Here is a 26,749-nt window from a genome sequence, read left to right as displayed (position 1 = left end):
ACAATATCCAACAAAATGTACATACGCCCTACACAACAAAATAACACATTAGTGCTGTCGAGCATGATACCCCGCGCATTTAGACTGATCGTGGTCAAATTGTGATAGTACGCAAGTAAACCTGGCCTGTCTAAGGGGGTTTCTCCTAATCCCCTGAGCATCAGCACCATCAGCACCAGGAACGACATCAGCACCAGGAACAAGTATGGCATCATCAGAACCAGGAACACCATCACCAGCAGCAACAACATGGGTTCATCACCCACTTCCCCCATAGCCTCGGCCAAATCCTGAGCTGAAAACTCCCCGAATGGCTGAGAATGTGGTGACTGCAAGAAGCTCATCGAGTATGCTGTCGAAGTGGCTATAACCGGGTCAGAATCCTCTGCCTTTGTCTGCGAATGAACATGAGCATGTGGCTGAGCATGTGAATGTGATGGGTCTTGTGGTGGAGCAGTTGGCCTGTAGTACTTTGTGAATGAGTCTAAGCCCTGAGTAGGCTGTGAACTACTACTGCCTGTATACATGGGATACGACTGAGATGGAAACCCATACTAACCCATAGGTGGACATGTTGACCAGGGTGGATATTGCGCAGGATGAAACCCAGGCTGTGCACCGGAAAACTGCAGGAGCCACCAATACTGCTGAGATAGACCTGCTGGAAAACCAAGAGAGTAATACATCCCGGCGGGATGGGGGGGCATGGAGGGACTACAACAGGCGCATCAGCAACAGGAGGCGTGGAATGGTGAAGTGGCAAACCCTCGATACGCGCACAGCGACTACGACGCTGGACAGGCGGAGGGTCCTGCGTAGTACGAACCACATGTGGGGCTGCGGGCTCGCAAGGATCTGTCAATCTGGTAATATCATCACACGCTGCAACTAACTTGAGTGCCTCGTAATAGACCTGATCCATAGTGAACGATACTCAGCCTTCTGGCGAAGCCAGATGGACCCTGTCTCCGCACGATCGGCCTGTAGGACATACATGAAATAACTTGTTAGTAAATGTAAAATAACTTGTTAAAAGCACGCATGGAGTATTACAACATACCACATTTGTCGCAACCGCAATCCTGCGGGTCATCCATCGATAGGTCACTCTATGATACCACCTAATATACTCACTGTTAACAGATAAGTGGCCCTCATCTCCCTGCGCAATAGGCAAACAGTAATGCTAATCGTCAACAGGTCAAGACAACTAATCAGACTAAGTGGAATAGGCTGCTGATATCCAAACTGTCGTAGAACTCGATCGGGCTGCTGGTAAACAACGATCTGGTAACAAATAAGTGGACAAACAGAAATCCATCTGCGGGCGGTGTCAGAAGGAGGTGCATTACTTTTGAAGCCTAGGTACGGTCTCCAACAAAAATCCCGTCTACGCATAACGTCCATACGATGGCGGTACCTGCGAATGTGTGTAAACACAGTCTGCCGCACATCATAAAAGTTAAACCTGCAACAATTTGGCCACATGTATTGCCATATTATAACATTAAAAAATTAACAGCCTGATATGTGAATAAGTAACATATACAACAGTGCAATAACCTGGCTCCATAAATGGCATGCGCATCAGACACCTCGGGTAGTGGAGGAGAGATAGACGGGAATCTGGTCCACGCCCATAATTGCAATAAGAGTGCACAACCACCCATTTCTGAACGTCTCCCGTCAGTCACTTTGCACAATTCCTTATATAAGAAGGCAAGAACTGCAGAGCCCTAACGGAAGGTTCCACACCGCTAGAAATCGTCCAGATATAATAAATATCTGGCAGGAACGAAGCTGGAGGCAATGTCCACAAACAGGGTCCCGCCTAGTATGCGCAAAATTAATGCGCGAGTATATCTCATACGATCAACCTCAGTGGCAGCGTGACCTCCATAATGCTGAAACCTCTCCCGTAGGAAGTGGAGACCCAACAAACCTCCAGACAGATCCCTACCAGCCACTGGATTAACTCCTAAGATGTCACTGACCATCTGCCTAAATGGATGCCATCTGTGGCGCCCGGACACAACCTCACCATTAGTGGGCAATCCTAGTAGATGATGCACATCGTCCAGGGTAATGGTGACCTCGCCCATAGTCATATGAAATGTTTGTGTCTCTGGGCACCATCGCTCGACAAGCGCAGACACAAGTGCATGGTCTATCTGAAATCATAAAAATATATGTTCAATCAGCAATGAAAATATTATTAGAACAATGCCATATTCCAAGGTTTTTTTTGTAGTGATACAATAAAAAATTTCTAACTTATGGTTGCGCAACGCGCAATATGGTAGAACCCAGCCTGCATCAGCCATGGCTGAATCTCCTCGGGAATGTCAAGGTGATTATGCGTCGCAACATGTCGCACATTAATCACACGATCCTGGACATTCGGGTCCTCACAAGTATTCCACACATGTGTGGATATATGTTTCTCCTGTAGAGTCAGGAGAGTACGGTCTTCCGGCCTAGGGTCAATCACGCTGCGTGGAGACCCAGGACGAGGTGCCTCATCATGGTCCATAGATCTATTAAAAAGAATAATTAAATCATGATAGAGATAATTTAAAAATTTAAAATGCATAAATAATTAATTAAAATATTATAATGTATTACAATTAAAGGATTACAACAATTTTTTTATGACTTACATAAATTAACTAATTATGGAGCTATATAAATTAAATTATTAACCCTGAATAATATTCATAAACTAAGAATTCATAAAAATTTAACTAAATAAATTAATACAAAACAATTAAATAAGTTACACCCAATTTAAGTTTATGTTTTAAATAAATTAAAAAAATTGCTAACCTAACGTTTCTAATTCAACACTAACTAATATTCAAAAATGTATTAAAGCATAAATAATAAATTAAATAAATTAAACCTAAAGTTTTATGCGTTAATAAATTCATGTAATTACCAACCTAAGGTTTCAAATATCAAAATTAAAAAATATTTATACATTATTAAAGTTTAAATAATTAATTAAAAAATTATATTATTTAGACATAATCAAATATACGTAAAAAAAATTAACACATTTACTGTCCTTTGATTTCAAAGATAAAAATTAAAAAATATTATAAATTATTAAAGTGAAAATTCATTGATATTAAAATTAAATTATTTAGACCTAACCATTCATGCGTAAAATAAATTAACACATCTACTAACCTAAGGATTCAAATACCAACATTAAATAATATTCAAAAAATAATAGAGCATAAATAAAAAATTAAATAAATTAGACCTAACCTTTTATGCGTTAATATAAATTCACATAATTACCAACCTAAGATTTCAAATATCAAAATTAAAAATATTTAAAATTATTATCATTTAAAAATTAATTAAAAAATTTAATTATGTAGACCTAACCATTGTTGTCAAAAACTAGTGTAAAAACGTAAACATTTACGTTTTTACTAGAGTGGTCCGTGTTAAAACTCAAGTAAAAATGTTCCTTGGTAAAAACTTGTAGAAACGCTGCGTAAAAACTTACGTTTTTACCGTTTTGACCGTTTTTACTTAAAACTAAAAATTTAATAAAAAAAAATATTTACAAAAAAAAAATTAAAAAAAACCTAATTTTTATTTTCCTCAAATCATATTCGCAGTATCTTAATATCTTTTGTTTGGATATATGTTTTTTTATAATTATGTTTTATAAAGCTACAATTCTATTATAAGTTATGCTATAAGAATCGTTTTGTATTTTTGGATCATTGTGTGCATTGAAAGAAGTGGAATTATATTCTGATGAGCGATGATCCAAAATCTGTAGAATGTATAAAGACAGTTATAGCAGATTGGTTATTCATTACTTGTTAATTATCACTGTTTATAATTTTGATACTTGGTTATGAAAAATAATTTTTCTTTTTAGATAGATAAGTGGCTCAACACATATGTTCATTATGTGATATTTTTTTACTTGTATATATATATAATTTTATATCTTGACCTTAAGTGGTAGAAAGTAGAAACTTTATGTTTCATGTCGTTTCTACGTTTTACGTTTCTACCGACCCTTTCCGTTTCTATGTAGAAACTCGAATTTGACAACATTAGACATAACCATTCATTCAAGTGTAAAATAAATTAACACATTTATTAACCTAACGTTTCAAATACCAACATTAAATAATATTCAAAAAATATTAGAGCATAAATAAAAAAATAAAAAAATTAGACCTAAGCATTCAAGCGTGAAATTAATTAACACATTTTACTAGCCTAAGGTTTCAAAAACCAAAATTAAATAACATTAAAAATGTATTAAAGCATAAATAATAAATTAAATAAATTATTCCTAACCATTTTTATGCATGAAATAAAATTATATCATTTACTAACCTAAGGTTTCAAATATCAACATTAAATAATATAACACATTTACTAACCTAAAGTTTCAAGTATTAACATTAAATAATATAACATATTTACTAACCTAATGTTTCAAGTATCAATATAAAAGAATATAACACATTTATAAAAGCATAATTAATAAATCAAATATATTATAAAAGCAAAAAAAAAAAAGCTAACCTTGTAGAGTGAGAAAGCACTTAGAGAGAGAGGGAGTGAGGTAGAGATTGAGAGGAAATGGTGGGGGGAGGAGTGGGGACCGTGGGGTTTAAATAGAAAAACAGATGCACATAATTTGCTACTCTGTATAGCGAATTTGTGCATGGTTGACACGTGTCTGACATGCGCAGTGGAGCAAGTTACCATTGGCACATATTTCGCTACACAGTGTAGCGAAACATTGGTGGCTTGACTCGTGGTCATCATGTTGACTGTGCGGTCTGACCATTTGTCCACGTATTTCGTTACACTGTGTAGCGAATTACGTGGCCATTGGGGAGGTGACACATCAGCAGGCATAATTCGCTACACTGTGTAGCGAATTAGCCCGCGTGGCATTATGGGAATTTTTTACTGTGCGCGTGGCATTATGGTAATTAATATGATGAACAGTGGCAAAATAGTCACTGTTTCGCTTTAGGGGGCGTTTGGTACAGGTGGATTTTTTTTTACCAGGAAAATATAATTATCAGGGATCTGCAGGGAAAGTGAGTTAGATAGAAAAGTTAAAAAAAAGTTGTTTGGTTGGACAAAATATTACCGAAAAAATTAGGAGAAATATCCTGAATCTATGTTCGGTTGAAGATAAATATTGATGGGAAACCAGGTTGAAATTACAAAATAATCTCTTTTTACTTCCCGTGGTAGAGTCCTATTAACTAGATGATCCCCAAATCATTATTTCAATCTGTCACGCGAGTTCTACCAATTTCTAGGTGAACAACGGAGAAGTAGATCTAGAAAGGAATGGAATTTATGGGGGTCTATTTGCTACACAACAATAAATCCTTTTTGTGTTAGGCTTCTTAAGCATGACAAATGACGGGAGGATGCACAGCTCCATTTGCCAAAAAAGAGAGGCAAGTCTCCAATAAAAAATAGGTCCATAAAAGGTGACAAGAACAAAACTGGAAGAGCAAAGTCTCCCTCCCCCAGTTCATCTTCTAGGATATATAGACAAACAAGGTTGTCACCACCGGCAAATTGCAAGTTTTCTGTGAAGCTTGGAAAGGCGAGTGCCATAAAGTTCTCCCTGAAGCCAAGAGAAGACGTAGATCTTAGTATGTCGAACCAGTTAACTAACATTCAGAAGGATTTAAAGAGAATAGTTTTGGCAGCTATCATGTCAAAAAAATTTCATTTACCTGGATTATCGTGAAATTCCTCATTGGAAGTGGGGTTTGAGCACAGTCCATTTCGTCCAATTTTGCATACAATCTTCAATGGTTGGGCAAATCGGTTAGCTAGTAAATTTTTTTGATATCCTGTATCAAACATGGACAATACACAATCCCAATCTCAGATGCCTAGCTATGTTTCAAGAAATCTCCTACCAAGCACACCCTTAGGGGGTGTTTGGTAGAGGAGAAATTTTTTTTTACTAGGGAAATGTAATTACTAGGGATATGGTGGGAAATGAAGTTTGGTAGGCAAATTAAAAAAAGTTGTTTGGTTGACCAAAATTTTAACGGATAAATTGGGTAGAATTTCCTAAGTCTATGTTTGGTTGAAGGTAAAATATAGGTGGAAAAATATGGTTAAATTACCATAACAACCCTTGACTAAAATAAAATGGGAAAATATGATTTTAGTTTGCTGTAGTTTTCCCAAACATCAGGGTCATTTTGGTCTCCTTGCTTGCAATCCCTTTTGGATTTCCCTATCTATCAACAAATACCACCTTGTAGGAGATATTATTCAATAGTGTTTTTTACACACAAAAAGTAAATACTAGGCAAATGAGTTCCCTAGCAAAATTTTTTAAAACATGATACCAAACATGGACATCCAAAAATACCACTTCTATTTACCTAACTATCCTTAACAAAATCTTTTATCAAACACCTTAGGGGGTGTTTGGTTCAGGTGAAAATTTTAGTTCACTAGGAAAATGTAATTACCAGGGATCTACAGATAAAGTGAATTAGATAGGAAAGTTAAAAAAAAATTGTTTGGTTGGGTCAAATATTACCAGGCAAATTGATTAAAGTTTTTGAAACCTATGTTTGGTTGAAAATAAAATATTGATGGGTAAATGATATAAAATTACAAATATAACCCCGTAAAGAAAGTGAAACCTTGGTGCTTTAAATGAGAGTATTTAGGTCTGGTAGTGGGTTGCTCTTTTGCCATTTAGCCGGCTAAATGTAAAATACCACCCGCAAGTTGTCTTTACAAATAGTAACTTTTGCTTGCTTTCTACAAACAAATAAGGAATGCTATGCAAATATAATATCTAGGAAAATTTTGTAAAATTGTCTACCAAATATTACTTTCTTACTTTGCCAATTTGATTTGCATAGATAAATTTTAAGAAATGTTGAACGAAAGAGCACCTTAGATCATAGCATAGCAATACGGATGCTACGACAACCTTATTTTAACGCATGGATTTTATATTTTTAGTTTAGTAAGCTTAAAAGGGAGTTCCTTACAGGTAAAGTCATTAACATTTTTTTTTTGTAAACAAGTAGTTATTGACATTATTTTTTTCGGTATACAGTTATTGACATTTTAATTTGTCTTTTAGTGTGCTTATAATTATTTACAATTTATTAATAATCATCATCAATTATACAAAAAAAATAAATAATCATCATCAATAGCAATACCAAAGGTTGAAACTGGGCTTAGATCATCCCAATAATAATGTCGCCAAACCTGATTTTAACGCAGGGATTTTATACTGTTGCAGTAAACTTAATAGAGTTTTCCTTACGGATAGTTATTACCATTTTTATTTGTCTTTTTGTGTGCTTTATAACAACTATTTATTAATAATAATTATCGAAAATATCCTTTGTTCTAGGCTGGATTCGCATCCGGCCCAAATCCGATCGGGATATGCAAATTAAGGCCTTAAAAGGATTCCAGAGCATTCTTTGTCCATGAAAGGCCTAAGCCCAAAGAGTAAACTTTCACTTCAAATCAAAAACTGAGGTAATCTAAAAACCTCAACTCTTCATATACACGTACAACTTATGAAGCACTGATACTCCGAATTTTTTTTCAACGTATCCAATACATGTATGGGAAACATATCAGAAACGTATTGTATTGTATCGACGAATTAACGGTCGTATTGAGAACGTATCAGGAGCGTATCAAAAACGCCGTGTCGGAGTCGGTGCTTCATAGCGTACAACACATCATCACTCTACGTCGCATAAAAAGTTGGCCACCTATATCATCATCTTCGTAATTAATCACATCCCTGCAAATTCAATATCAACCAGGGTCCATCTGCATCGAACATCCTTAATAAAATGAGTTTTATAAGAATTATGTTGTAGGAAAGTGATTGTGTAATGTTATAGAGATTCGTTTTGCGTGTCTTAGTTTTTTTTTGTTACTTTAAAAAGTGCGGATCCCACAAAATGTTGTGTGTTGTGTGTGTAGGAAATTTTTTGTTGTCATGTTAAATGACAAACTAAAACCCCTAATAAAATGTTATCAAAAAAAAAAAAAAAAAACCCTAATAAAATAGTAAAATAGTCTTGTTATAAACTTTCATTCTATTTATTATTCACACTTGTCCATTATTTCCAATCCATATTCACACTTTTCAAAATAAAATCCCGTGAGATTAAAGTTTAAAATAACATTTCCTTATGGTATAAATGATGAATAACATCGAATCATTATTTTGAAAACTTACTATGTTGGCTTGTTTACCAAAAAAAAAAAAAAAAAATTTATTATGTTGGATTATTAAGCAAGTGGACAAAGGACGCCTTGAGAGGCCCAGAAAGCAAATGGGAAGATGCAGAGTGTTGGATGTGGAACCCACATCGACGACTTCCCCTGTGGGACCCATTGAATACGCTTCTCTCATCAGATTCAATTCTCATGAGTCTTGATTTCAACTCTCTTCTCTTATATTTACCAAAATACCAAGTGAGCTTCCGTTCATTCTCTCCGAACAGTGAGAACCGTTCTTCAAGTGGCTTTGCGGTGAGTTTTCAAGGTTAATAAGATTCGTTTTCATATCAAAGATACTACTTTACTCCCTCGGAGTTCCTTTTTCCTGCGACTTTTTTGGGCCATGGATTCCAATAGCAGCCCATCATCCCGTAATCCAAAGCGGATCTGCACAGCTACAGCTTCCAGTTCTTCCATGGATTCGAGTAACATCCAAAGCAGCACGTCATCTCGGCGGATCTGTAAATACGATGTGTTTATCAGTTTCAGAGGCACTGATACTCGCTACTCTTTTGTTGATCATCTTTTGGCTCATCTCTCCAGGAAAGGTCTTTTCGCCTTCAAGGATGACAAACGGCTCGAGGAAGGAGAACCCATTTCATCACAGCTTTTACAAGCAATTCATGATTCACGGGTTTTTATCGTTGTCTTCTCCCCTGATTATGCTTCTTCAAAATGGTGTTTGGATGAAATGGCTTCTATAAATGAATGCCGTATAAATTTGAAACAAACTGTTTTCCCAATTTTCTATCGTGTGGATCCATCTGATGTACGACATCAGCATGGGGTTTATGGGGATGCCTTTGATTTACACTATGAAAAATTCAAACAAGATCTATCCAAGGTTAATCGATGGCAGGAAGCTATGAAGGCTTTGGGCGGTTTAGTTGGTTGGGATGTCGGGAATAAGTAAGTTTTTTAAGGTCATTCTCCTTGTTGTTTTTGCATTAATAACTTGAGTTTGTGGTTATCAAGGAAAGTTCTATGTTAATTCCTCACAAGAAATTCTGCTTGTTTTTCTCCCTTGATTTTTGGATGATAATTTCTAGATCTTATTTTTTTCCTCTCTCTTTCAGGCCAGAGTTTGGAGAGATTGAAAATATTGTTCAGGCTGTAATAAAAACTTTGGGTCATAAATTCTCAGGGTTTGCTGATAATCTTATTGGGATACAACCTCGTGTTGCTGAATTGGAAAGTCTTTTAAAATTAAGTTTATGGGATGATGATTTTCGAGTTTTGGGAATTTGGGGGATGGATGGAATAGGAAAGACAACTCTTGCTACCGTCTTGTTTGACAAAATCTCTTATCAATTTCCGACTAGCTGTTTTATTGATGACCTAAGCCAAACTTATAAAGATGGTGGTGCTATTGCTGTACAGAGACAAATTCTTTGTCAAACTCTAGATGAAAAAAATCTCGAGAAGTATAGTCCATCTCAAATATCTGGAATTGTAAGGAATAGGCTACACAACATAAAGGTCCTTATAGTTCTTGACAATGTTGATGAATTAGAGCAACTGCAGGAATTAGCAATAAATCCTACATTGCTTTGCTCAGGAAGTAGAATAATCATAACCACTAGAGATGAGCATATTCTTAGAGTGTATGGAGCGGATATAGTTTATGAGGCTCTACTCATGAATGATAATGATGCTCGTCAACTTTTATGTAGAAAAGCCTTCAAAAGGGAAGATTCTAGTAGCAATTTTGCAGAGCTTATCCCTGAGATACTAGAATATGCTCAAGGTCTTCCATTAGCAATTAGAGTTGTGGGTTCTTTTTTATGTACCCGAAATGCCACCCAATGGAGAGCTACCTTGGATGGGCTGTGGAATAATCCAAACAAAAAAATCATAAAAGTGCTTGAGATAGGTTTTGAGGGATTGGAGCAAAGAGAGAGAGAAATATTTCTGCACATTGCTTGTTTCTTTAAAGGGGAGAGGGAGGATTATGTAAAGCGAATTCTAGATTGTTGTGGATTAAACCCTGAAATTGGTATCCCCCTTATCACTGAAAAATCACTCATAACCACTAAAAATGAGGAAATTCATATGCATGAAATGTTGCGAGAGTTGGGGAAGCAAATAGTTAGGCAACATTTTTCCGAAGAACCAGGATCCTGGAGTAGATTGTGGCTTCATCGGGATTTCCATCATGTCTTAAGGACAAAAACGGTAATAAATTATTTTTCCAAAATTAAATTTCATAATCTTCCTTCTTTCATTAGTAAGTTTTACTTTTTTTATTATTAAACAAAGATATATAGACAACTTTTTGTTTCTAACCAGAAAATGTAGTTAAGTTGATTCAAGTAATTTTATTTTATTTCTTATGTTTATTCTCCTTTTTTTAGGGAACTGATAAGGTTAAAGCCATTGTACTAGATCCAAAAGAGGATGTCCCTGAATGCCCTGGGTGGATTGGTCAAGGATTGTCGCAGATGACAAGCCTTAGACTGCTTATATTATATCATAAGAATTTTTCAGCAAGTCTCGATTTTCTGTCTAACAACCTAAGATATCTTTTGTGGCCTAGTTATCCTTTCACATCTTTGCCATCAGAATTTGAGCCGTATCATCTTGTTGAACTGAATGTGCCTAACAGCAGCATACAACACCTGTGGAAAGGCCACAAGGTACTTTAATGATTTTTTAAATTTTTTTATTGATTTAAAGAAATAATGGGAAGAATAATCACCTCAATTATTTTTCGTAAGTGGCACCACAGTTTGATTTTTTTATTCTATAATATCATAAAAATTCAAAGTGTATATAATTACTGAAAATCTGCATATGTTTAAAGAGGTAGAATATTCATACACTAAATTTTTTCTCCTATCACTCTAGTACCACACTAATCATCGTTGGCTTCAAAAGTTATTTTTCTTTTCTTTTTTTTTATTCAACTTTTTTTCTAATTCAATGGTGATTAGAGTAGTAGTAGAGAAATGGTAGTTAAAAAAAATTGATAGTATGAATATTCCATTTCATGTTTAAAAGGCTTAAAAGAATCTCCTTAATATATATAAAAAAAATGTACGAGTGATCAAATTTTTTGTTAAATTCAAAATAAATTGCATTCTTAATTCTTTCTTGAAACAAGTAGCACACATTATACAGTTGTAATCACAAATTTTTTATTATATTATGCCACAATAATTTTTGGAATAAAAATATATATAAGATTTTTGTTATGTATAAATGGGAAAAATATTGTGACAACCAAGTTGTGTTACTACCAAGTGACTACCAATCAATCTCACCGTTAGATCGATTATGTTGATCCAACGGTTATATTTATTTCCATCTTTATATGGTCATGATTTCCTAAATTTAATACTTTATATTTATTTTTACCTTTGTATGGTTATGATTTCCCATATTTAATGCTTTCACTTTAAATATGGGGAATCATGACCATATAAAGATGGAAATAAATATAACCGTTGGATCAACATAATCGATCTAACGGTGAGATTGATTGGTAGTCACTTGGTAGTAACACAACTTGATTGTCACAATATCCTTCCCCATGTATAAAATATTTAAAAGAGATCTTTAAAAATGAGAAATGTGTGATTTGAATTTCTTTTCAAAATAATTTTTTTTTCTTACTTTTAAATTATAGTAGATCAATATTTAGAAATATGAAAAAAGTTTTCTTTTGTATAATTTTGATAAACATTTAACCTAACCGTTTGTTTTCGTTGTTATTTGATTGGGTTCGCTTTTAGTCATGTCACATGACAAGAGCATTTTATAAACACACACAAATCAAGTGTGGGTCCCACACTTAAAAAAAAGGTCACGATACAAACCGTATCCTCATGATACAGAACTGGATCCTTGTTGCAGGAAGAAACAATGTCATTCTTACAACATGACAAATTGATTTTCCTATTTAATTATGTGCTTATGAATCATTAAAAAAGTCCGACTTTTAAGATAGTTGCTATCGTACTTGATCTATTTTAATGACATTGGGTTAGATTTTGTTTTTTTTTTATAAAAAAATTGTATATAATGAACCAAAATCAAACTACTTTTCTTTAACATTATTTTCCATTTGAATGCGAGTGAACTTACATAATTGATTTTTTTTAAAAAAAAAAAATTTTACTCTATTCTCGAAGGCATATCGAAGTAAATTAATGAAATTGAAGTTTGACTACAACATGTTCATGCTATTTACTTATACTCTGTTCATAGGATCTTCCCCATTTGAAAAGGATGGATTTGAGCAACTCCAAATATCTTATGGAAACTCCAATGTTTGAAGGGATCCCAAAACTTGAGCGGCTAGATTTTACAGGATGTACGAAGTTAAGGCACATCCATCCATCTATTGGACGTCTGACAAAACTTGCTTTCTTGAGTTTGCAAAATTGCATCAATCTGGTCGAGCTTGAGTTCGATTCTGATAGTTTATCTAATTCAAGTTCTCTGAGAGTTCTACACCTATCTGGTTGCACAAATCTTGAAAAGACACCAGATTTTACTGGGGTATCAAATCTCGAGTACCTTGATATGAATCGATGTACAAGTTTGTCAACGGTTCATACATCTATTGGGGCTCTTGAAAAACTTAGATTCTTGAGTTTGAGAGATTGCACAAGTCTTGTCAGTGTACCTAATTCTGTTAACACCATGATCTCTCTTATAACTCTAGATTTATGTGGCTGCATTAAACTTACGACACTGCGGCCCTTCCTATGGAATGTCAATTTTCCCCTAGAATTTCAATCTTTGATTCATATGGACGTAGGCTATTGCAATTTAAGTAAAGTACCTGATGCTATTGGAGAGTTAAGGTATTTGGAAAGACTAAATCTTGAAGGAAACAACTTTGTTTCACTACCTTCTACCACCACCAAGCTTTATAGTCTAGCATATCTAAACTTAGCGCGGTGCCATCAGCTTAAACATATGTGTAATCTCCCATCAAAAAGTGATTCATCAGTGGGAAGGTATTTTAAAACTACATCTGGGTCTCGTGATCATAGGTCAGGATTATATATTTTTGACTGCCCCAAGCTAAAAAATATATTCCCAATTTCCATTGTTCAATGGCTAACAAGACTACTTAAGGTGCGTACTCTGCATACCTTCCCTCTCAATTTACCAGTCAATCACATGTTCTCTTGCTCTTATTATTGTAGGTATTTTTTTTTCCTCCGACATGCTTGTACCATGAGGAGGATTTACAATCCAACATTCTTAAATTGTTACATTGCCATGACCTTAAATATTTTCTTAATCTCCCTTTAGATAGTGCTTCATCATCGAGAACATATTTAAAAATGGTACCCTGAATTAGTAATAATATATATTTGGGAAAAGTTCATAAATCTCCTTATGGTTTACTCTTTTATCATTTACATCTCTATGTTTTTTTTTTTTCCGTCCAAACCCACCTTTAATTTACTTGTCCATTTTATCTTTATTTTACTTGTATATACTCCTTTACTTACCCATTCTCTCTCTCTCCCTGTGTATGTGTTCAAATTTTATAGATCTTAGTAATTAATTTTTTTTACTTGCTTTTTAAAATTTGATATTTTAATTCTTTGAATTAATGTGAAAATCAATCACACAATTTGACCTTGTTAGTTGATTTTTAAGTTTTTAAGGATATTAAATAGTTAAACCAATACTGCAAGTAAAAGAAACCCAAAAAAAGAAAATTTCTAGGTCCAAAATGATAAAGAAAACCCATAAGCCACAAAAAGAAAAAGAAAAAAAAAATTAACAACCCATCATCAAGAATCGACTACCCACCAAGAAAAAACCAAAACTAAACAAATAGTTTAAATAAATAAATAAAAAACGCAGTACACAAATTTCTGACCTGTGTGCTTGGTTTAACGGTGCTGAAAGTGTGGTCAGTTAATATCCTCTTTCTATGATTCCGCGTATTAAGCTGGTTTGGTGACCGGTCTGTTGTATATTCAGGGCTGAAAAATGGAATAGGTTAAGAGTAAAATGGACAAATTAGTTAAGTTGTGTTAAAGACATAAAGATAATTTTTAAGAAAAAAAATATAAGCGTACTTGATAAAAGAGTAAACCATGAATTTTCCCTATATATTTTGGGTAATGTGTGTGCCATTTTAAATGATATAAAGTTGTGTTATTTTAAGAGAGAGAAAAAAGATGGATAAAAGACGAGAGAGAATTGACAAAAAAAATAAAAGTGTAGGTCCCACCTCTCTGTAAGGAGTGAAAAAATATAAATTATGTCATTTAAAAGAATAAACACTTTTCCGATATATTTTTAACTGCCCAGAGTCGATTGGTGGCAAGCTGCTTAGTACTTTTTGTAACTATTATATAATATTAGTTGAGGTTGCACGATCTGTATGCCTTTCTTTTCCTTGCACTGTCTCTCACAAGCTCTGATATAGATTTGTTTTTTGTTCTTCTTGTACAGGAACGCCGTCATTTTCGGTGTGGCTTTGACATCATTATTCCTTGGGAGTGGAAATTTTTTTATTCTGCAACGAATCGTATTCTTCCATGGTGGTTCTGTCATCGATTCAATGGAGGTTCAGTGATAAGAATAGTACACTATGATGTGGTTCACAACTGGATTGGTTTTGCCTTTTGCGCAGCGTTTGAGGTAAACAATCATCCTGCGAATTCTGGTTCTCCACTTTCGTCCTCCTTGCCATTGCCACATCCTTTATATCTTTCTTTTGAAAGTGAATACACAGAAGAACGCTTCGATATGCCATTTAATTTGGAACTGGACAAGATTGATGGCTCAACACATCTTTGGACAATCTATATCTCTTGGGAGCACTGCCATTTTTTGAGAACAGAATCCCGTATCACATTTAAATCTCGCCCAGGTTTGTTGGTGAAGGAATGGGGATTACGCATGTTATTCAAGAAAGATATCTCGGCATTAAAATGGGCATATGAAGGACAAAAAGAGAAAGCAGAAGCAGAAGCAGGTGGTCTTCGCTTTGATTATGTAAAAGAAAATAACAACAGCTCTGAGCCAAAAATCCAACTTCCCTACAATTGGTTGGTTAATGAGGAAGAGGAAGTCGAGAATCTTGAAGCCAAGGCAAAAGAATATAATCTTTCTCATCTGGGCCTTTAGATAGGCCAACCACAGTGAAAGCATATATCATCTTCCTGAGCCCAGAGGTAATTATCTTTCTAAAGCGGTGACACATTGTTAATTAATAATTAATTATAATTGTTAATTAATGATTAATTACTATAATCAATTATGAGGGCAAGTCTTGGAGCAGTTATAAGGATGCTCCTTAGGAAGGTCAGAGATTCGAGTATAGAAAACAAACTTGTACATTGAGATTTGTCCTTTTTACTATAATCAATTATGTCTCAATACTTTTTTATTATTATTATTATTTTTATAGTGCATTCAAATTTGGTTGACCAAGTTTTTCCTAGAATTGACGTATCTCCAGGAATTTAATTATTGTTCAATTCTGCCACTGCCTGCACATTCGAAGAAGTACAATAGGAAATTACATAGTAGATTGGCTAGTTATCCCAAACTCCCAATGATTGAAGGTTCTTTTGTCTAATCACTCTGTAAAGTCTGGTTACTTGCAAGATCAATGATTGTTCTCACAAATCAAAATGAGACTTTTCAGCGTGTTTTGTACTTAGTGTGAGAGCAATTAGATTTGCGAAAGCATTTTAGACCATTGCGGTTTGGGATGCAAATGAATCATCATCGTTTTACTGACTTACCTCTTAATACGCAGATCTCGTACAGAATCTCCCATGTACGATTTCTCTTTATGAACTGCTCATCTCAGTGGCGCAGCACAAACAAATTCCTTGAGGCTGGACAGTGGTAGATCTTTCATACTATGTCTCAAGAGGAAAGGGGAAATGTGTGGGCGTTCTTTCACTTTCAGGAAGATGACCTTACCTCATCCTCTGTAACATCCAAGTGAAGACCTCCAAGAATAATGAATATAAGTGTAGAATATATATGGGTTCCAAGAAACTCTAACCCTACGCTGAATGACTCTAGGTTTCTTGGGCTCTTCTTACACACTAAGCCCTATTGGGCTTTATTAAAAGAACACAAACTTAATAATCTCACATTTGCTCTTTCAGATACAAAATTGAGTTCAAAACCCAAGACCATGTAACCCATAAGTCATAATTAACTGGAAATCACCTCATCCTTTGAGTCAAGCTACCCTGGATCTACCATCTGTTATTAATCAAGGCTCTCGATATTCAACGAATAATTATCTGATTTGGTGCTACTCCACTAAAAGCCCGTGAACTCCAAGATTAATAACACATATAACATGAATATGCATCCCCCCTTTGTAGAATGTCTATAATTGATTGTCTAGTTTTTTTATTACTAAATCAATTATTTATTCCCTTGACTATGATAGTTTATCTAATGTATTACTTGCATTGGCCAGTGTCTTCGATATCCAAGTACCGAAACATATCAAGGGGACATATCCTACAAATTTCATGTTTATCTCACAAATACCGATAATCAGTAAAGGTCACAAGCTACTATAGACAGTGTGAAGAGAAAAGTGGGCATGAAAGGTATTTTAGACATAAAAAGTTGGAAAACATTCCTGGATCAAAATATCTTTGGTTAATCTATATCTATCAAGAGCATTGCCATTTTGTGAAAACAGGAGCGCGTATCACATTTAAGGCCCGCCCAGGTCTCATGATGAAAGAATGGGGGTTAGTAAAAATATTTTCTTTAATACTATGGCTAGCATTTTAATATGGTTTAATGTCAAACTCAATGTTGCGAGATTGGTTTTACTATCTCAGTTGTGTTCAACTTCTTATAATAATTCAGTGGTCATGAATAGAGAGTGCATATTAGTACTATTGCATTTGCTAACACATATTATGGTATTACTATTTATTGTATTGGCCTTTGTTAGTGTCTTTCTGGGTGATTGTATAAATGGATAGACTGAAGAAGGAAACACCACTTCATAAAATGTGTTAAACATTGATTTAAGCCAAGTAGAGTTGCGAAACTCATATTCAAACATTGGGGGAGCGAGGTCTCTTTTGGAGGCACCAATGCAACAAGAGGGAGTTGACAAATTAAGACTTTTCAGATTATAATTCTTCTAAGAAGCTTTTGTCTTTTAACAACAAAAATTGGTAATGATTTAATCAATTAGCTAATTTTTAAACTAAAAAAAGGAAATGCAAGCAAATAGAGCAAGTTTTTTTTTTTTTTTTTTTGGATATTAGGGAAAGAAAAACAACAACAAAAGCTAACTAAGGATCATACTGGGGGAAAACAGCACCCCTTAGATCCCATTCTAACAGCCTACTACAGCTCACAGGAGCATTAGGTAGAACAGAAAGCTTCCAGGAACCATAGTCCACCAAACCAGCCAAATGGTCAGCTACTGCATTACCAGATCTCTTGATATGGCTTCAATTAAATGCAAGGCATCAAGAGAATCTCCTTCCCAATGGACTTGTCTAAACCCATGCTCCCAAGCCACATGAAAACCCATGAGAGCACCCCATAACTCAGCCTTCAAAGCGTTACCGTGGCCTACCTTCTGCGTATATCCAAGTAACCATCTCCCATTACTACTGCGCAGCACCCCCCCACAACCACTTCGAAGACCATCTAGAGAGCAAGCTCCATCTGAGTTGATTTTAATCCAGCCCTCAAGAGGAGGCTGCCAGCTCCCAGAATCATCCTTTAAATTTCTTAGGCTATCATCAAATACTCCAATGGATTTCTCAGCATGTGAAATACCATTAACATAAGCACTGACCTTATAACAAAAGCTAACAGGGGAACACACTTCATTCCTGAAGACTAGATTATTCCTAGCTTGCCAAATCATCCAGCAAGTTGTTCCAAACAGAAGACTCCAGCTTTGCACCAGCCCCTTGCCCTCTTTGCACTTCAAGTTACAGCTAAGCCACTCTGAGAAACTACTACCAAAGAAGAAGCTCCTCTTGAACTCAGGATTTAATATCATCCAAACCTGCTTAGCCCAAGGACACTCCCTCATTACATGACTACAGTCTTCACAGCTATGAAAGCATCTAGGACAGTTAGCCTCTCCATCCATGTGTCTTCTACTCCTTTGGTCATTAGTCAAGAGGCTATTCCTTAGAAGAAGCCATAAGAAATGCTTTATCCTTTCTGGTCCCTGTCACATCCAAGCACACTTCCACAGATTATTTTGACTAGGCATCTGGACTTCTTTATTTCTAATAAACTGATAGGCAGACTTGACTGAAAAAAGGCCAGTGCTAGAAGGCCTCCAGATGACTTTATCAATCCCAGCCTCCATCTTAGGGACCTCAACATCAACAATAACCTTGCAAACATCTGCAGACAGGTATCTTTCAATCTTATCCCAGTCCCAAGCACCATTCTGGGTCACACATTGCGCAACCTTCCAGGATTGAGCATCAGCAGGCACAATAGCAGTAGCTTTATCAATAAGTCTTCCAACTCCAGGGATCCAACAATCCCACCAGAACTTAACTAACCTCCCATACCCCATGACTATGCTAGATCCTTCCAAAATGTGCTCCCAAGAAGCACATAGACCCCTCCACATGTTACTATGGCCCACTGATCTTGTTACTCTGGGGACCAGACCTTCTTCAACTTTATATTTATTTCTGAGAACTCTAGCCCACAATGTCTCCTTCTTTGTTAGTAAACCAAAGCCCACCTTCATGACAAAATCTTGATTAAAAGCTTTAATATTCCTCAAACCAGCACCCCCAGACAGCTTCCTAGTACACATAGTATCCCAATTAACCAAATGTACACCTATCTTATTTTCAGAAGAGCCCCAAATAAATCCACGAGACTGCTTTTCAATAATTTCACACACAGATTTGGGGATCCAAGCTGTTTGCATTGCATGATTAGGCATTGCAGCAATCACTGACTTGACCAATGTCAATCTGCCAGCTAGAGATAGGGATTTGGCATTCCAAGAGCTCATCCTACTCTTGACCCTATCCAAGACATGACTAAATGAAGCTTTAGTGACTCTAGCATGGTTTAAATAAACTCCCAGGTATTTCCCCAGATTAAGTGTGCTTCTTATGCCTAAGCACTCACTTATCTCCTTAGATCTGCTGAGGCTCACATTCTTGGAGAAGAATACCTGGTCTTATCCAGACTGATATTCTGACCAGAGCTGGAAGCAAACACCCTAAGGACTTGGTTCACCACAAAAGCCTGCTCCACAGAAGCCTCCAAGCACAGAAGAATATCATCAGCAAAGAACAAGTGAGAAATTGGAGGGCCATTTTTCCTGAGCTTGATAGGCTTCCAAGCCTTAACCTTATTAGCTACTTGGATCAAATGGGCCAGTCTTTCAATACATAGAACAAAGAGGTGGGGGGATATTGGATCTCCTTGCCTTATACCTCTGGAGGGTTTAAAGAATTTTGTAGGATTGCCATTTCAAAGCACATTCAGCTCACTAGTGCCAACACACTTATCAATGACAGAAATAAAGCTGCTAGGCAGATTCAACTCAGTTAAAGTATCATGGATAAACTCCCAACTTAGCCTATCATAGGCATTTTCCAATAACATGCCATTGAGATTGGTAAAAAGCAGCATTCAACCCATCTGGTCCTGGTGCTTTAAATCTACCCATTTTAAAAACAGCTCTCTTAATCTCCAGATCATCAGGAATACTGGCTAGCTTAGCTAACTCACCAGCCTCCATCTTAGGGAAAGCATCCTTGATGAGATATTCCTCAAAATCCCCCTCCTCCCCCAGAAACAACTTTTCAAAGTAATTTACAGCCGTATTCACTAAATCATTGGAATCTGCAGTCCACTCTCCCATCTCATTCCTTATGGCCATCACCTTGTTTCTTCTCCTTCTAGCAATGGTAGTTGAATGAAAGAACTTTGTGTTCTTATCCCCAAACTTCAACCAAGAAATTCTAGACCTCTGGAACCAAGACAACTCCTCTCTCAACAAGATCAGCTCCAACTCCTTCCACAGATCACCTTGCAACCTTACTAGATCCCTGTTATAACTTGAATCCAGTCCATATCAATGCCCTGGATCCTAGCATATAGTCTATGCTTTTGCCTCAACTCCTCTCTAAACACCTGATGATGCCAGTTAGAAGCTTCAACCTCAAATTCTTTCCTAGCATCAGACCAGGCTTCATTCTTCTCCCAACACTTTTTAACAATATCTCCAAAATTTGGGTTAGTCAACCAAGCAGCAAGGAACTTGAATTGCTTCACACCATTCAACTCACGGCTGCTTCTATAATTACTAACCAATATTGGCCTATGATCCGAATAGAAAAAAGGAAGATGCCCAAGAAACCTGTCAGGCCAAGCCAAATTCCATTCCTCATTGGCACAAGCCCTATCAAGTCTTTCTTTCAAGTTTCCCCTCTTCCAAGTGAAACTAGGGCCCTTGAACCCAATGTCTGAAAGACCACATTCATCAAGACAGTCCTGCATCTCAAGAATATTCCTCCAACATACCTCCATACCTCCCACTTTCTCACACTGCTTCAAAACCGAATTAAAATCCCCAAGAACAATCCAGGGGAGACTCACAGAGCCTGAGAAGCGAACCAAATTCTCCCATATGATCTCTCTCTCACCTCTTCTCGGGCTACCATACACAAAAGTGACTAATTCCTCTCTATTATCCTCCAAATAAAGAACTCTAGAGTGAAAAAATTGATGGTGAGAGTGAATAACATCTACCTTAACATCTCTCTCATCCCAAAGCACCCAAATACCTCCAGAAAACCCCACAGCCTCCTGTTTATAGTATTTAGAAAAACCCAGCTTCCTGCAAACAGCTTCCCCCCTGTCACCATGTAATCTGGTTTCCAATAGGGCCATCACTTTTATTTTGAACCTAAATTTAAGATCTCTAATAAGGGCAAGAAAAGATTTCTTCCCAACTCCTCTACAATTCCAAGCACAAATATTATTGTTCATCATCAAAATTATACAGAAAAAAAAAACAGACGAGATACCAAAACAATCAATATGAATTCGAATGAGAATGCAAGACTACTAAGCTCTTGCAACTTTGCACTCTACTAACTGCCAATTGATCACTTAGATCTAGCATCTCCTTATCACAACTACCTCCAATCTCCTTATGCATAGAATTGCCTAAAGCATTGCAATTAGAGTTTTCAACTTCCATACCTGATTGACCTTCAACTCCTGATTGCCTAAAGCACATACTAGAATCAGGAGGTTCAGCTTCTGAACATGGGACACCACAACCCATTGGAGGCTCCTTACAGGACTGACTGACCTTGCCATCAGACCAGAAGCTATCATCCTCCATCACCAAGTCACTCCACAGCTTCCCATTAAATTGAGCATTCGGTTGAAGATCATTCAGGTTGGCCTTGCACGTATCACCTCCACCTCTGTTCACAGAAATGGTCTTAGTCTTAAAAACTGGCCCCTTGCCTTTTACACTAGGACCCTTTGGACCTGTCTTTTTATTACCAGGTAAGCTGGTCTTAATACCAGCTGCCTTCTTGACCTGAGAGGAGGCTGCTGCATTGAACTCCATTCCTCCACCAGAAGCCTGAGGCTTCTCCAAGGAGACCTCATTCTCCTTAAGCTCTTTCAATACAGGAGAAGTAGCTACTGGAATTTTACCCTGAGCACCCTCCTGACCCTTTGGGCCACTGCTGGCAGAAGCCCCAAAGCCCATAGTACTCCTCTTGTTAGAGATGTAAACACCAAATTTTCTATTGTGGAAGAATTATTCTTATGAAAATTCTGGTTTGTATTCTTCTTGCGCTGGACAATCATCCAGTCTCCAACTCCTGGTGCGCAAGATTTCTCCATAGGCTGGTCAGGATCCCTAACAGTTGTGGTTGGAGTAGCAGGCTTAACAAATTCAGGACACACACTAGAATTATGCCCATACCTTCCACATTTCAAATAAATCAGGAACAAACCTTCATATTCTACCTTCATTCTACTCCCATCAAGGATATATTCCTCACGCAGAGGCATAGAGAGATCCACCTCAATGCAAACTCGTGCAAACCTCACCCTGTCGCCCGTAGAAGTGGTTTTGTCCACCTTGATTACCTTCCCAATCACTGCTCCCAGTTGATTGAGGAATGGAAATTCACAGTATTCCTGGGGAACACCAGGTAATCTAACCCAGGCAGCCACCTTATGAATGTTGGCTTTCTCCAGGTCAAATCTGGGCTCCCACTTCCGCATAGCCAAGTAGTGCCCTAATATAATCCATGGCCCACCAGTAATGGCCATGTTAAGATCCTCCAAACTACTGAATCGAACTGAAAAGAACTCATTACCTAGATCAGCCACTGTGATGCTTCCTGCCTTGGCCCAGAGCAGATCGAGCTTCCTCTTCATGAAGCCCACCCCCACCTTCTTGCCCAGGAGCTTGACGATGAGAGCATTCTTCCATCTCTGGCACATCCTAGCTCTGGCCTCCCTGTTACTTCTTATCTCAACGGTTCCATCTTCTCTGAAGATCGTCTGGAAACCCCATTCAGAAATCACCCCTAAACTAGGGTCTAATGGTTCCAGCTCGAGTTCATCATCTTCAGCCATCCAGGGAAGCGAATCGCCAGCAACCCCATGCTCCTCCCCTGTTACTTCCGCGAAAGACCTGTGTTTCACCATGCCAGTAGAACCAGCTTGGTAGTCTTTCACAGCCTCTCTCAAACGAGTCTCCGTAGGGATCTCTTCCCCACTCTTTGTTCTCTTCGTGCTTTTCCTTTCCATAGACAGCGTGTTATCAACCTTCTCACCCTCTAACTCCATTGAAGAGCTTGAACAGGAACGAACAGCAAAAACCCTAACAGAGCGAATAAAATCGCGCGCGTAGCTTGACGCGCCTAACCCATAACTAACTTGAGATTTTGACTTTTCCTTTTTTTATCTCAACGTTAGGATATTTTAAAATCAAAACAGAGTAAGTTAATACATAGTGTTCCCGATTCAGCTGTATAAGGACTACTATGTTAAACCAAACACTAGGGCTACACAATGAAAAGCACAGACATTTACATGCATATTGTTGAGATATATAAAACCATTAATGTAGCTTCACCCAACTGAACTCCACTTTCTTCCAAGTGGAATTTCTTTGATCGCACAGGTAGGTGGGCCTGTGCATTATCCACCTTTCAAGCCCAGTGGGCTCTCGTGTGAGGGACATGTTGAGATATATAAAACCATTAATGTAGCCTCACTCAACAGCTTAAGCTTTTGGGTTGAATTGATTCTTTACACATACAGAGGATCATCTATAGAAGAATAGGATAACTCTTGTTGTACAGAAGGAATATAGTGATGATCAAACTAGGCCTCTTAGAATGTTGAGCTACCCTTTATTGGTAGTTTTATGTTTTCAAAACATAATATTTACACATACGACAGAAATTGAAATATACGTTCTTATTAGGTAACTAATAAACGTTGTTTTTTTTTTTTGGTAAAGAATCGTTTTATTTATTAGGGAGAGCGTTAGAGTAGTTGCAAGCCAAGCAAATTCTTAGTAATTATAAATACTTTGTTTTGTGTAACTGTTACGGTTGTGAAATTGAGAGGTTGAAATAAATTGCCTAGGGAAGGAGCCTCCTAGCTTAAATCCTCACGATTTAGTGAGATGCAGTAAGGGATAGTAGTAGTCATGTATGTCTAAATTAGAAGAGATCGAGATTACTAGAAACATTATCATATAATCTTCTTTATGTACCCTATATGTATTTTTTCCCTTGTTGATGTACTAAGCTTTTGTTTTTTGTTTCATGTGAAATGCTTATACGGAGCAAATTATTGTTCTTCTTGGTAGTTTTCTTTATTGTTACTTTGTTAAATTCATTGACACATATATTAGGTTTATCATGGATAGCTTCTAGAAAATCAGGATTAGAATCTTTCCGTTTTTATTTGGGATGCAATCATATCCCTGATTTATAGCCTATTAATTAGAGATTTATTTTTTCCTTTAATTGGGATTTGAATTTGTTTCCGTTTTTCTCATTTACTTTTGTATAAATATACATTTTCAATGTAAATCAAATTGTATCAAATCAGAAAATCTTTTGTCTTACATCTTACAATATGGTATCATGAGCAGGTTGGTCCTGAGAAAACTCAGCAACCACAACCACCATCAAACTGGCGACACAACGCCGGAAAACGCAACCTCCAACCATTATTAAGGTTGTTTTCCCTTCCTACAAAGTCCCAAGAGCAAAGTAAGGCTACCAATCACTGTAGAAGGCAGAATCCCAGCATTCCACCGCCGTAAACCACCGTCAGCAGCTGCCGGAATTTTTTTTTCGGCGACATTTCCGGCCAAGACCCGCACCATTCGAAAATAGAAGGAGCCGATCTACAAGTTCCAAGAAGGACCATCGGATTCTGCTGAGCCACGCGCTAGAGAAAGGACGGAGCATCCGCCTTACGCGCAGCCACCATACAGTGTGTGCAAGCCACGCGCCTCCCTGCAGTGCTCTGTTCCGATTCGGAGAGGTCTCTTTCAGCTTGTCTCCCTCTTTCCTATCTATTTGAAGGCTCAAATCAGTGATTGGAGACCTTTTTATTTCGGACTATGGCTATCCAAGAAAAAACAACTTAGAGAGTGACTGTTGCTACTGTTGGGCGCGAAACATTTCCACTTATGCTGTTGTTTCTGTATCAAACTCCAAGTTTGCTGCCTTGGATGACTCAGAGAGTATCATGTCTCATGCCTTAGCTTCCTCTGTGTTCAAATTGGATACATTAGCTTCAAATTTGATTGAAAGCAAATTTCCATCCAGCAATGTTGCTCAACAAGGTACGACGTTCCATGTTGATAATAGTAGTCGTTGGATTCTTGATTCAGGGGCTTCAGATCATATGACAGATAATGCAGCCTTATTTTATTCTTATACCCCTTACTATCAACAGTCACGAATAAGAACAGCAGATGACAACTTCTTTACTATTGCTGGAAAATGATCCATTAAACTTTATGAAAAAATTACTTTGAACTCAGTCCTTTATGTTCCCTCTCTTACTTGTAACCTTATCTCTATCAGCAAACTTACCTCTGAGTTACATTGTGTTGCCAATTTTTCTGTCAATGCTTGTGTTTTCCAGGAACAAGACTCAGGGATGATGATTGGTAGTGCTAGGGAGGAAGAAAGACTCTATGATTTTGAAAAAGATTCTTGTGAAGAAATTTTTTTTGTTAACCACTCGGTATGTTTATATGATGATTGTTGATAACTCATATTTTATTACACTTATTTGTTACTCTTGATTAGTATTTTTAGGATTTATTTGAATAAAATAATGATGTTTTGAGTTAATTTACATTTTTAGTTTTTGATTGGGTTTAATTTTTTTTCGTCAGAATTTTTCAGCTTTACGTTACTTCTGTATTTTGGCCATATCTTAGTCCACAGTTGTCGGATTGACTCTGTTCTTGTTGGGTTTTTCAGATAACACAAAGGGCTACAATTCTTATGAAGAGCTTGAAGCCCAGTTCGGATTGTAAGCTAGTAGATTTCTTGCGCCAAGTCGGACACGTTTTGCTGAAGTTTTATTTTATTTTATTTATTTTATTTCGTATTTTAGACATATGGGCCGGTCAGAACTGAACCCTAACCCGCTTTGGGTAGGGGTATATGAAGGCAGAGTAGGAAACATTGTTTTCATTCTGTAATTTTCGAAATTGAGGATCAAAGTATTTTCTCTGAAGCGTTCTTCGCGTTCTTCATCTTTTTCTTCTTCTTCTTTTTATTTTAATTATGTTTACCTTAGCTATGCGAGGCTAAGAACCTTTTAATCAACCTAAGGGTAATGGATTCCATGGATTAGTCTTGAGGGTCTGCGTTTATTTCAAATCAGTTTCGTTTCCCTTCCAAACTCAGATTGATATCGTGCGATCGTGGATATTCAATCTGAGGTTCGCGATTGCGATTATGGAAAGGGATTAATCATCAGATTTGATGATTAGGTTGATTGACCCTATGACCTTAAATCAAGCGGGCTGATACTCTGCGATTGTATGAGTAGAAGCATCGTCTTTGATCAAATGCTAAGCGATCGCTTAGAGATGGTTGTCAATTGGAAATAAGGATTCTGATTCGATTGACAAATCAATCACGATTCTGATATCTTCTTATCCGAGGAAAGACGTCCATGGAACCCAAACCTTAGGTTGGTTATTTTTAATTACGAATTTTAAATCCAATTTCATATTCTGCCTTTTAAATTATTCAACCAAAATTCAAAAACCCCCCCTTTTAATTTCTGTTTTGATAAACGATTTTTACCCAAGCGATTTCCTTGAGAGAGATGACTTAGGGTTTCCACTCTACTACAAATTTTCTGAACCCTAATAAATTTTTTTTTTTAATTTGCATGAGTTCGACAGCTCGTGTCAATTGTAATGATGTTTTGT

At 36.8% G+C, this 26,749-nt stretch overlaps 1 protein-coding gene across 3 annotated transcripts; it reads left to right on the top strand.

Annotated features, from left to right (window-relative positions):
• The first annotated feature begins 8,535 nt into the window (after positions 1 to 8,535).
• LOC133297990 (disease resistance protein RUN1-like) lies at positions 8,536 to 25,979 on the top strand. 3 transcript variants are annotated; one of them, XM_061497229.1, is made up of 7 exons: positions 8,536 to 9,216; positions 9,384 to 10,482; positions 10,662 to 10,943; positions 12,517 to 13,395; positions 14,737 to 15,461; positions 16,736 to 17,018; positions 25,785 to 25,979. In XM_061497229.1, exons 1-5 carry the CDS (start codon positions 8,651 to 8,653, stop codon positions 15,412 to 15,414), a joined length of 3,504 nt encoding a protein of 1,167 aa, XP_061353213.1. In that variant the 5' UTR covers positions 8,536 to 8,650; the 3' UTR covers positions 15,415 to 15,461; positions 16,736 to 17,018; positions 25,785 to 25,979. The 3 variants fall into 3 exon arrangements, with proteins under 3 accessions (XP_061353213.1, XP_061353215.1, XP_061353214.1); XM_061497231.1 differs by lacking the exon at positions 12,517 to 13,395; XM_061497230.1 differs by lacking the exons at positions 16,736 to 17,018; positions 25,785 to 25,979 and having other exon boundaries at positions 14,737 to 14,925; positions 15,020 to 15,248.
• The last annotated feature ends 770 nt before the right edge of the window (positions 25,980 to 26,749 follow it).

The sequence above is a fragment of the Gastrolobium bilobum genome, unplaced genomic scaffold (genome assembly GCF_033153095.1).
Source record: "Gastrolobium bilobum isolate Gb01-03AN ecotype WA unplaced genomic scaffold, APGP_CSIRO_Gbil_v1 utg8690, whole genome shotgun sequence".
Classification (NCBI taxonomy): domain Eukaryota; kingdom Viridiplantae; phylum Streptophyta; class Magnoliopsida; order Fabales; family Fabaceae; genus Gastrolobium; species Gastrolobium bilobum.
Note: the sequence above shows the minus strand (reverse complement) of the source record. Positions and strands in the feature narration are given on the sequence as shown.

Excerpts from the sequence above, each read along its gene's own strand:
- LOC133297990 (XM_061497229.1), top strand. The coding sequence starts at position 8,651 with ATGGATTCCAATAGCAGCCCATCATCCCGTAATCCAAAGCGGATCTGC. Across the intron at positions 10,483-10,661 it reads ATGTCTTAAGGACAAAAACG|GGAACTGATAAGGTTAAAGC; the intron begins GTAATAAATTAT and ends TCCTTTTTTTAG. Across the intron at positions 10,944-12,516 it reads ACCTGTGGAAAGGCCACAAG|GATCTTCCCCATTTGAAAAG; the intron begins GTACTTTAATGA and ends CTCTGTTCATAG.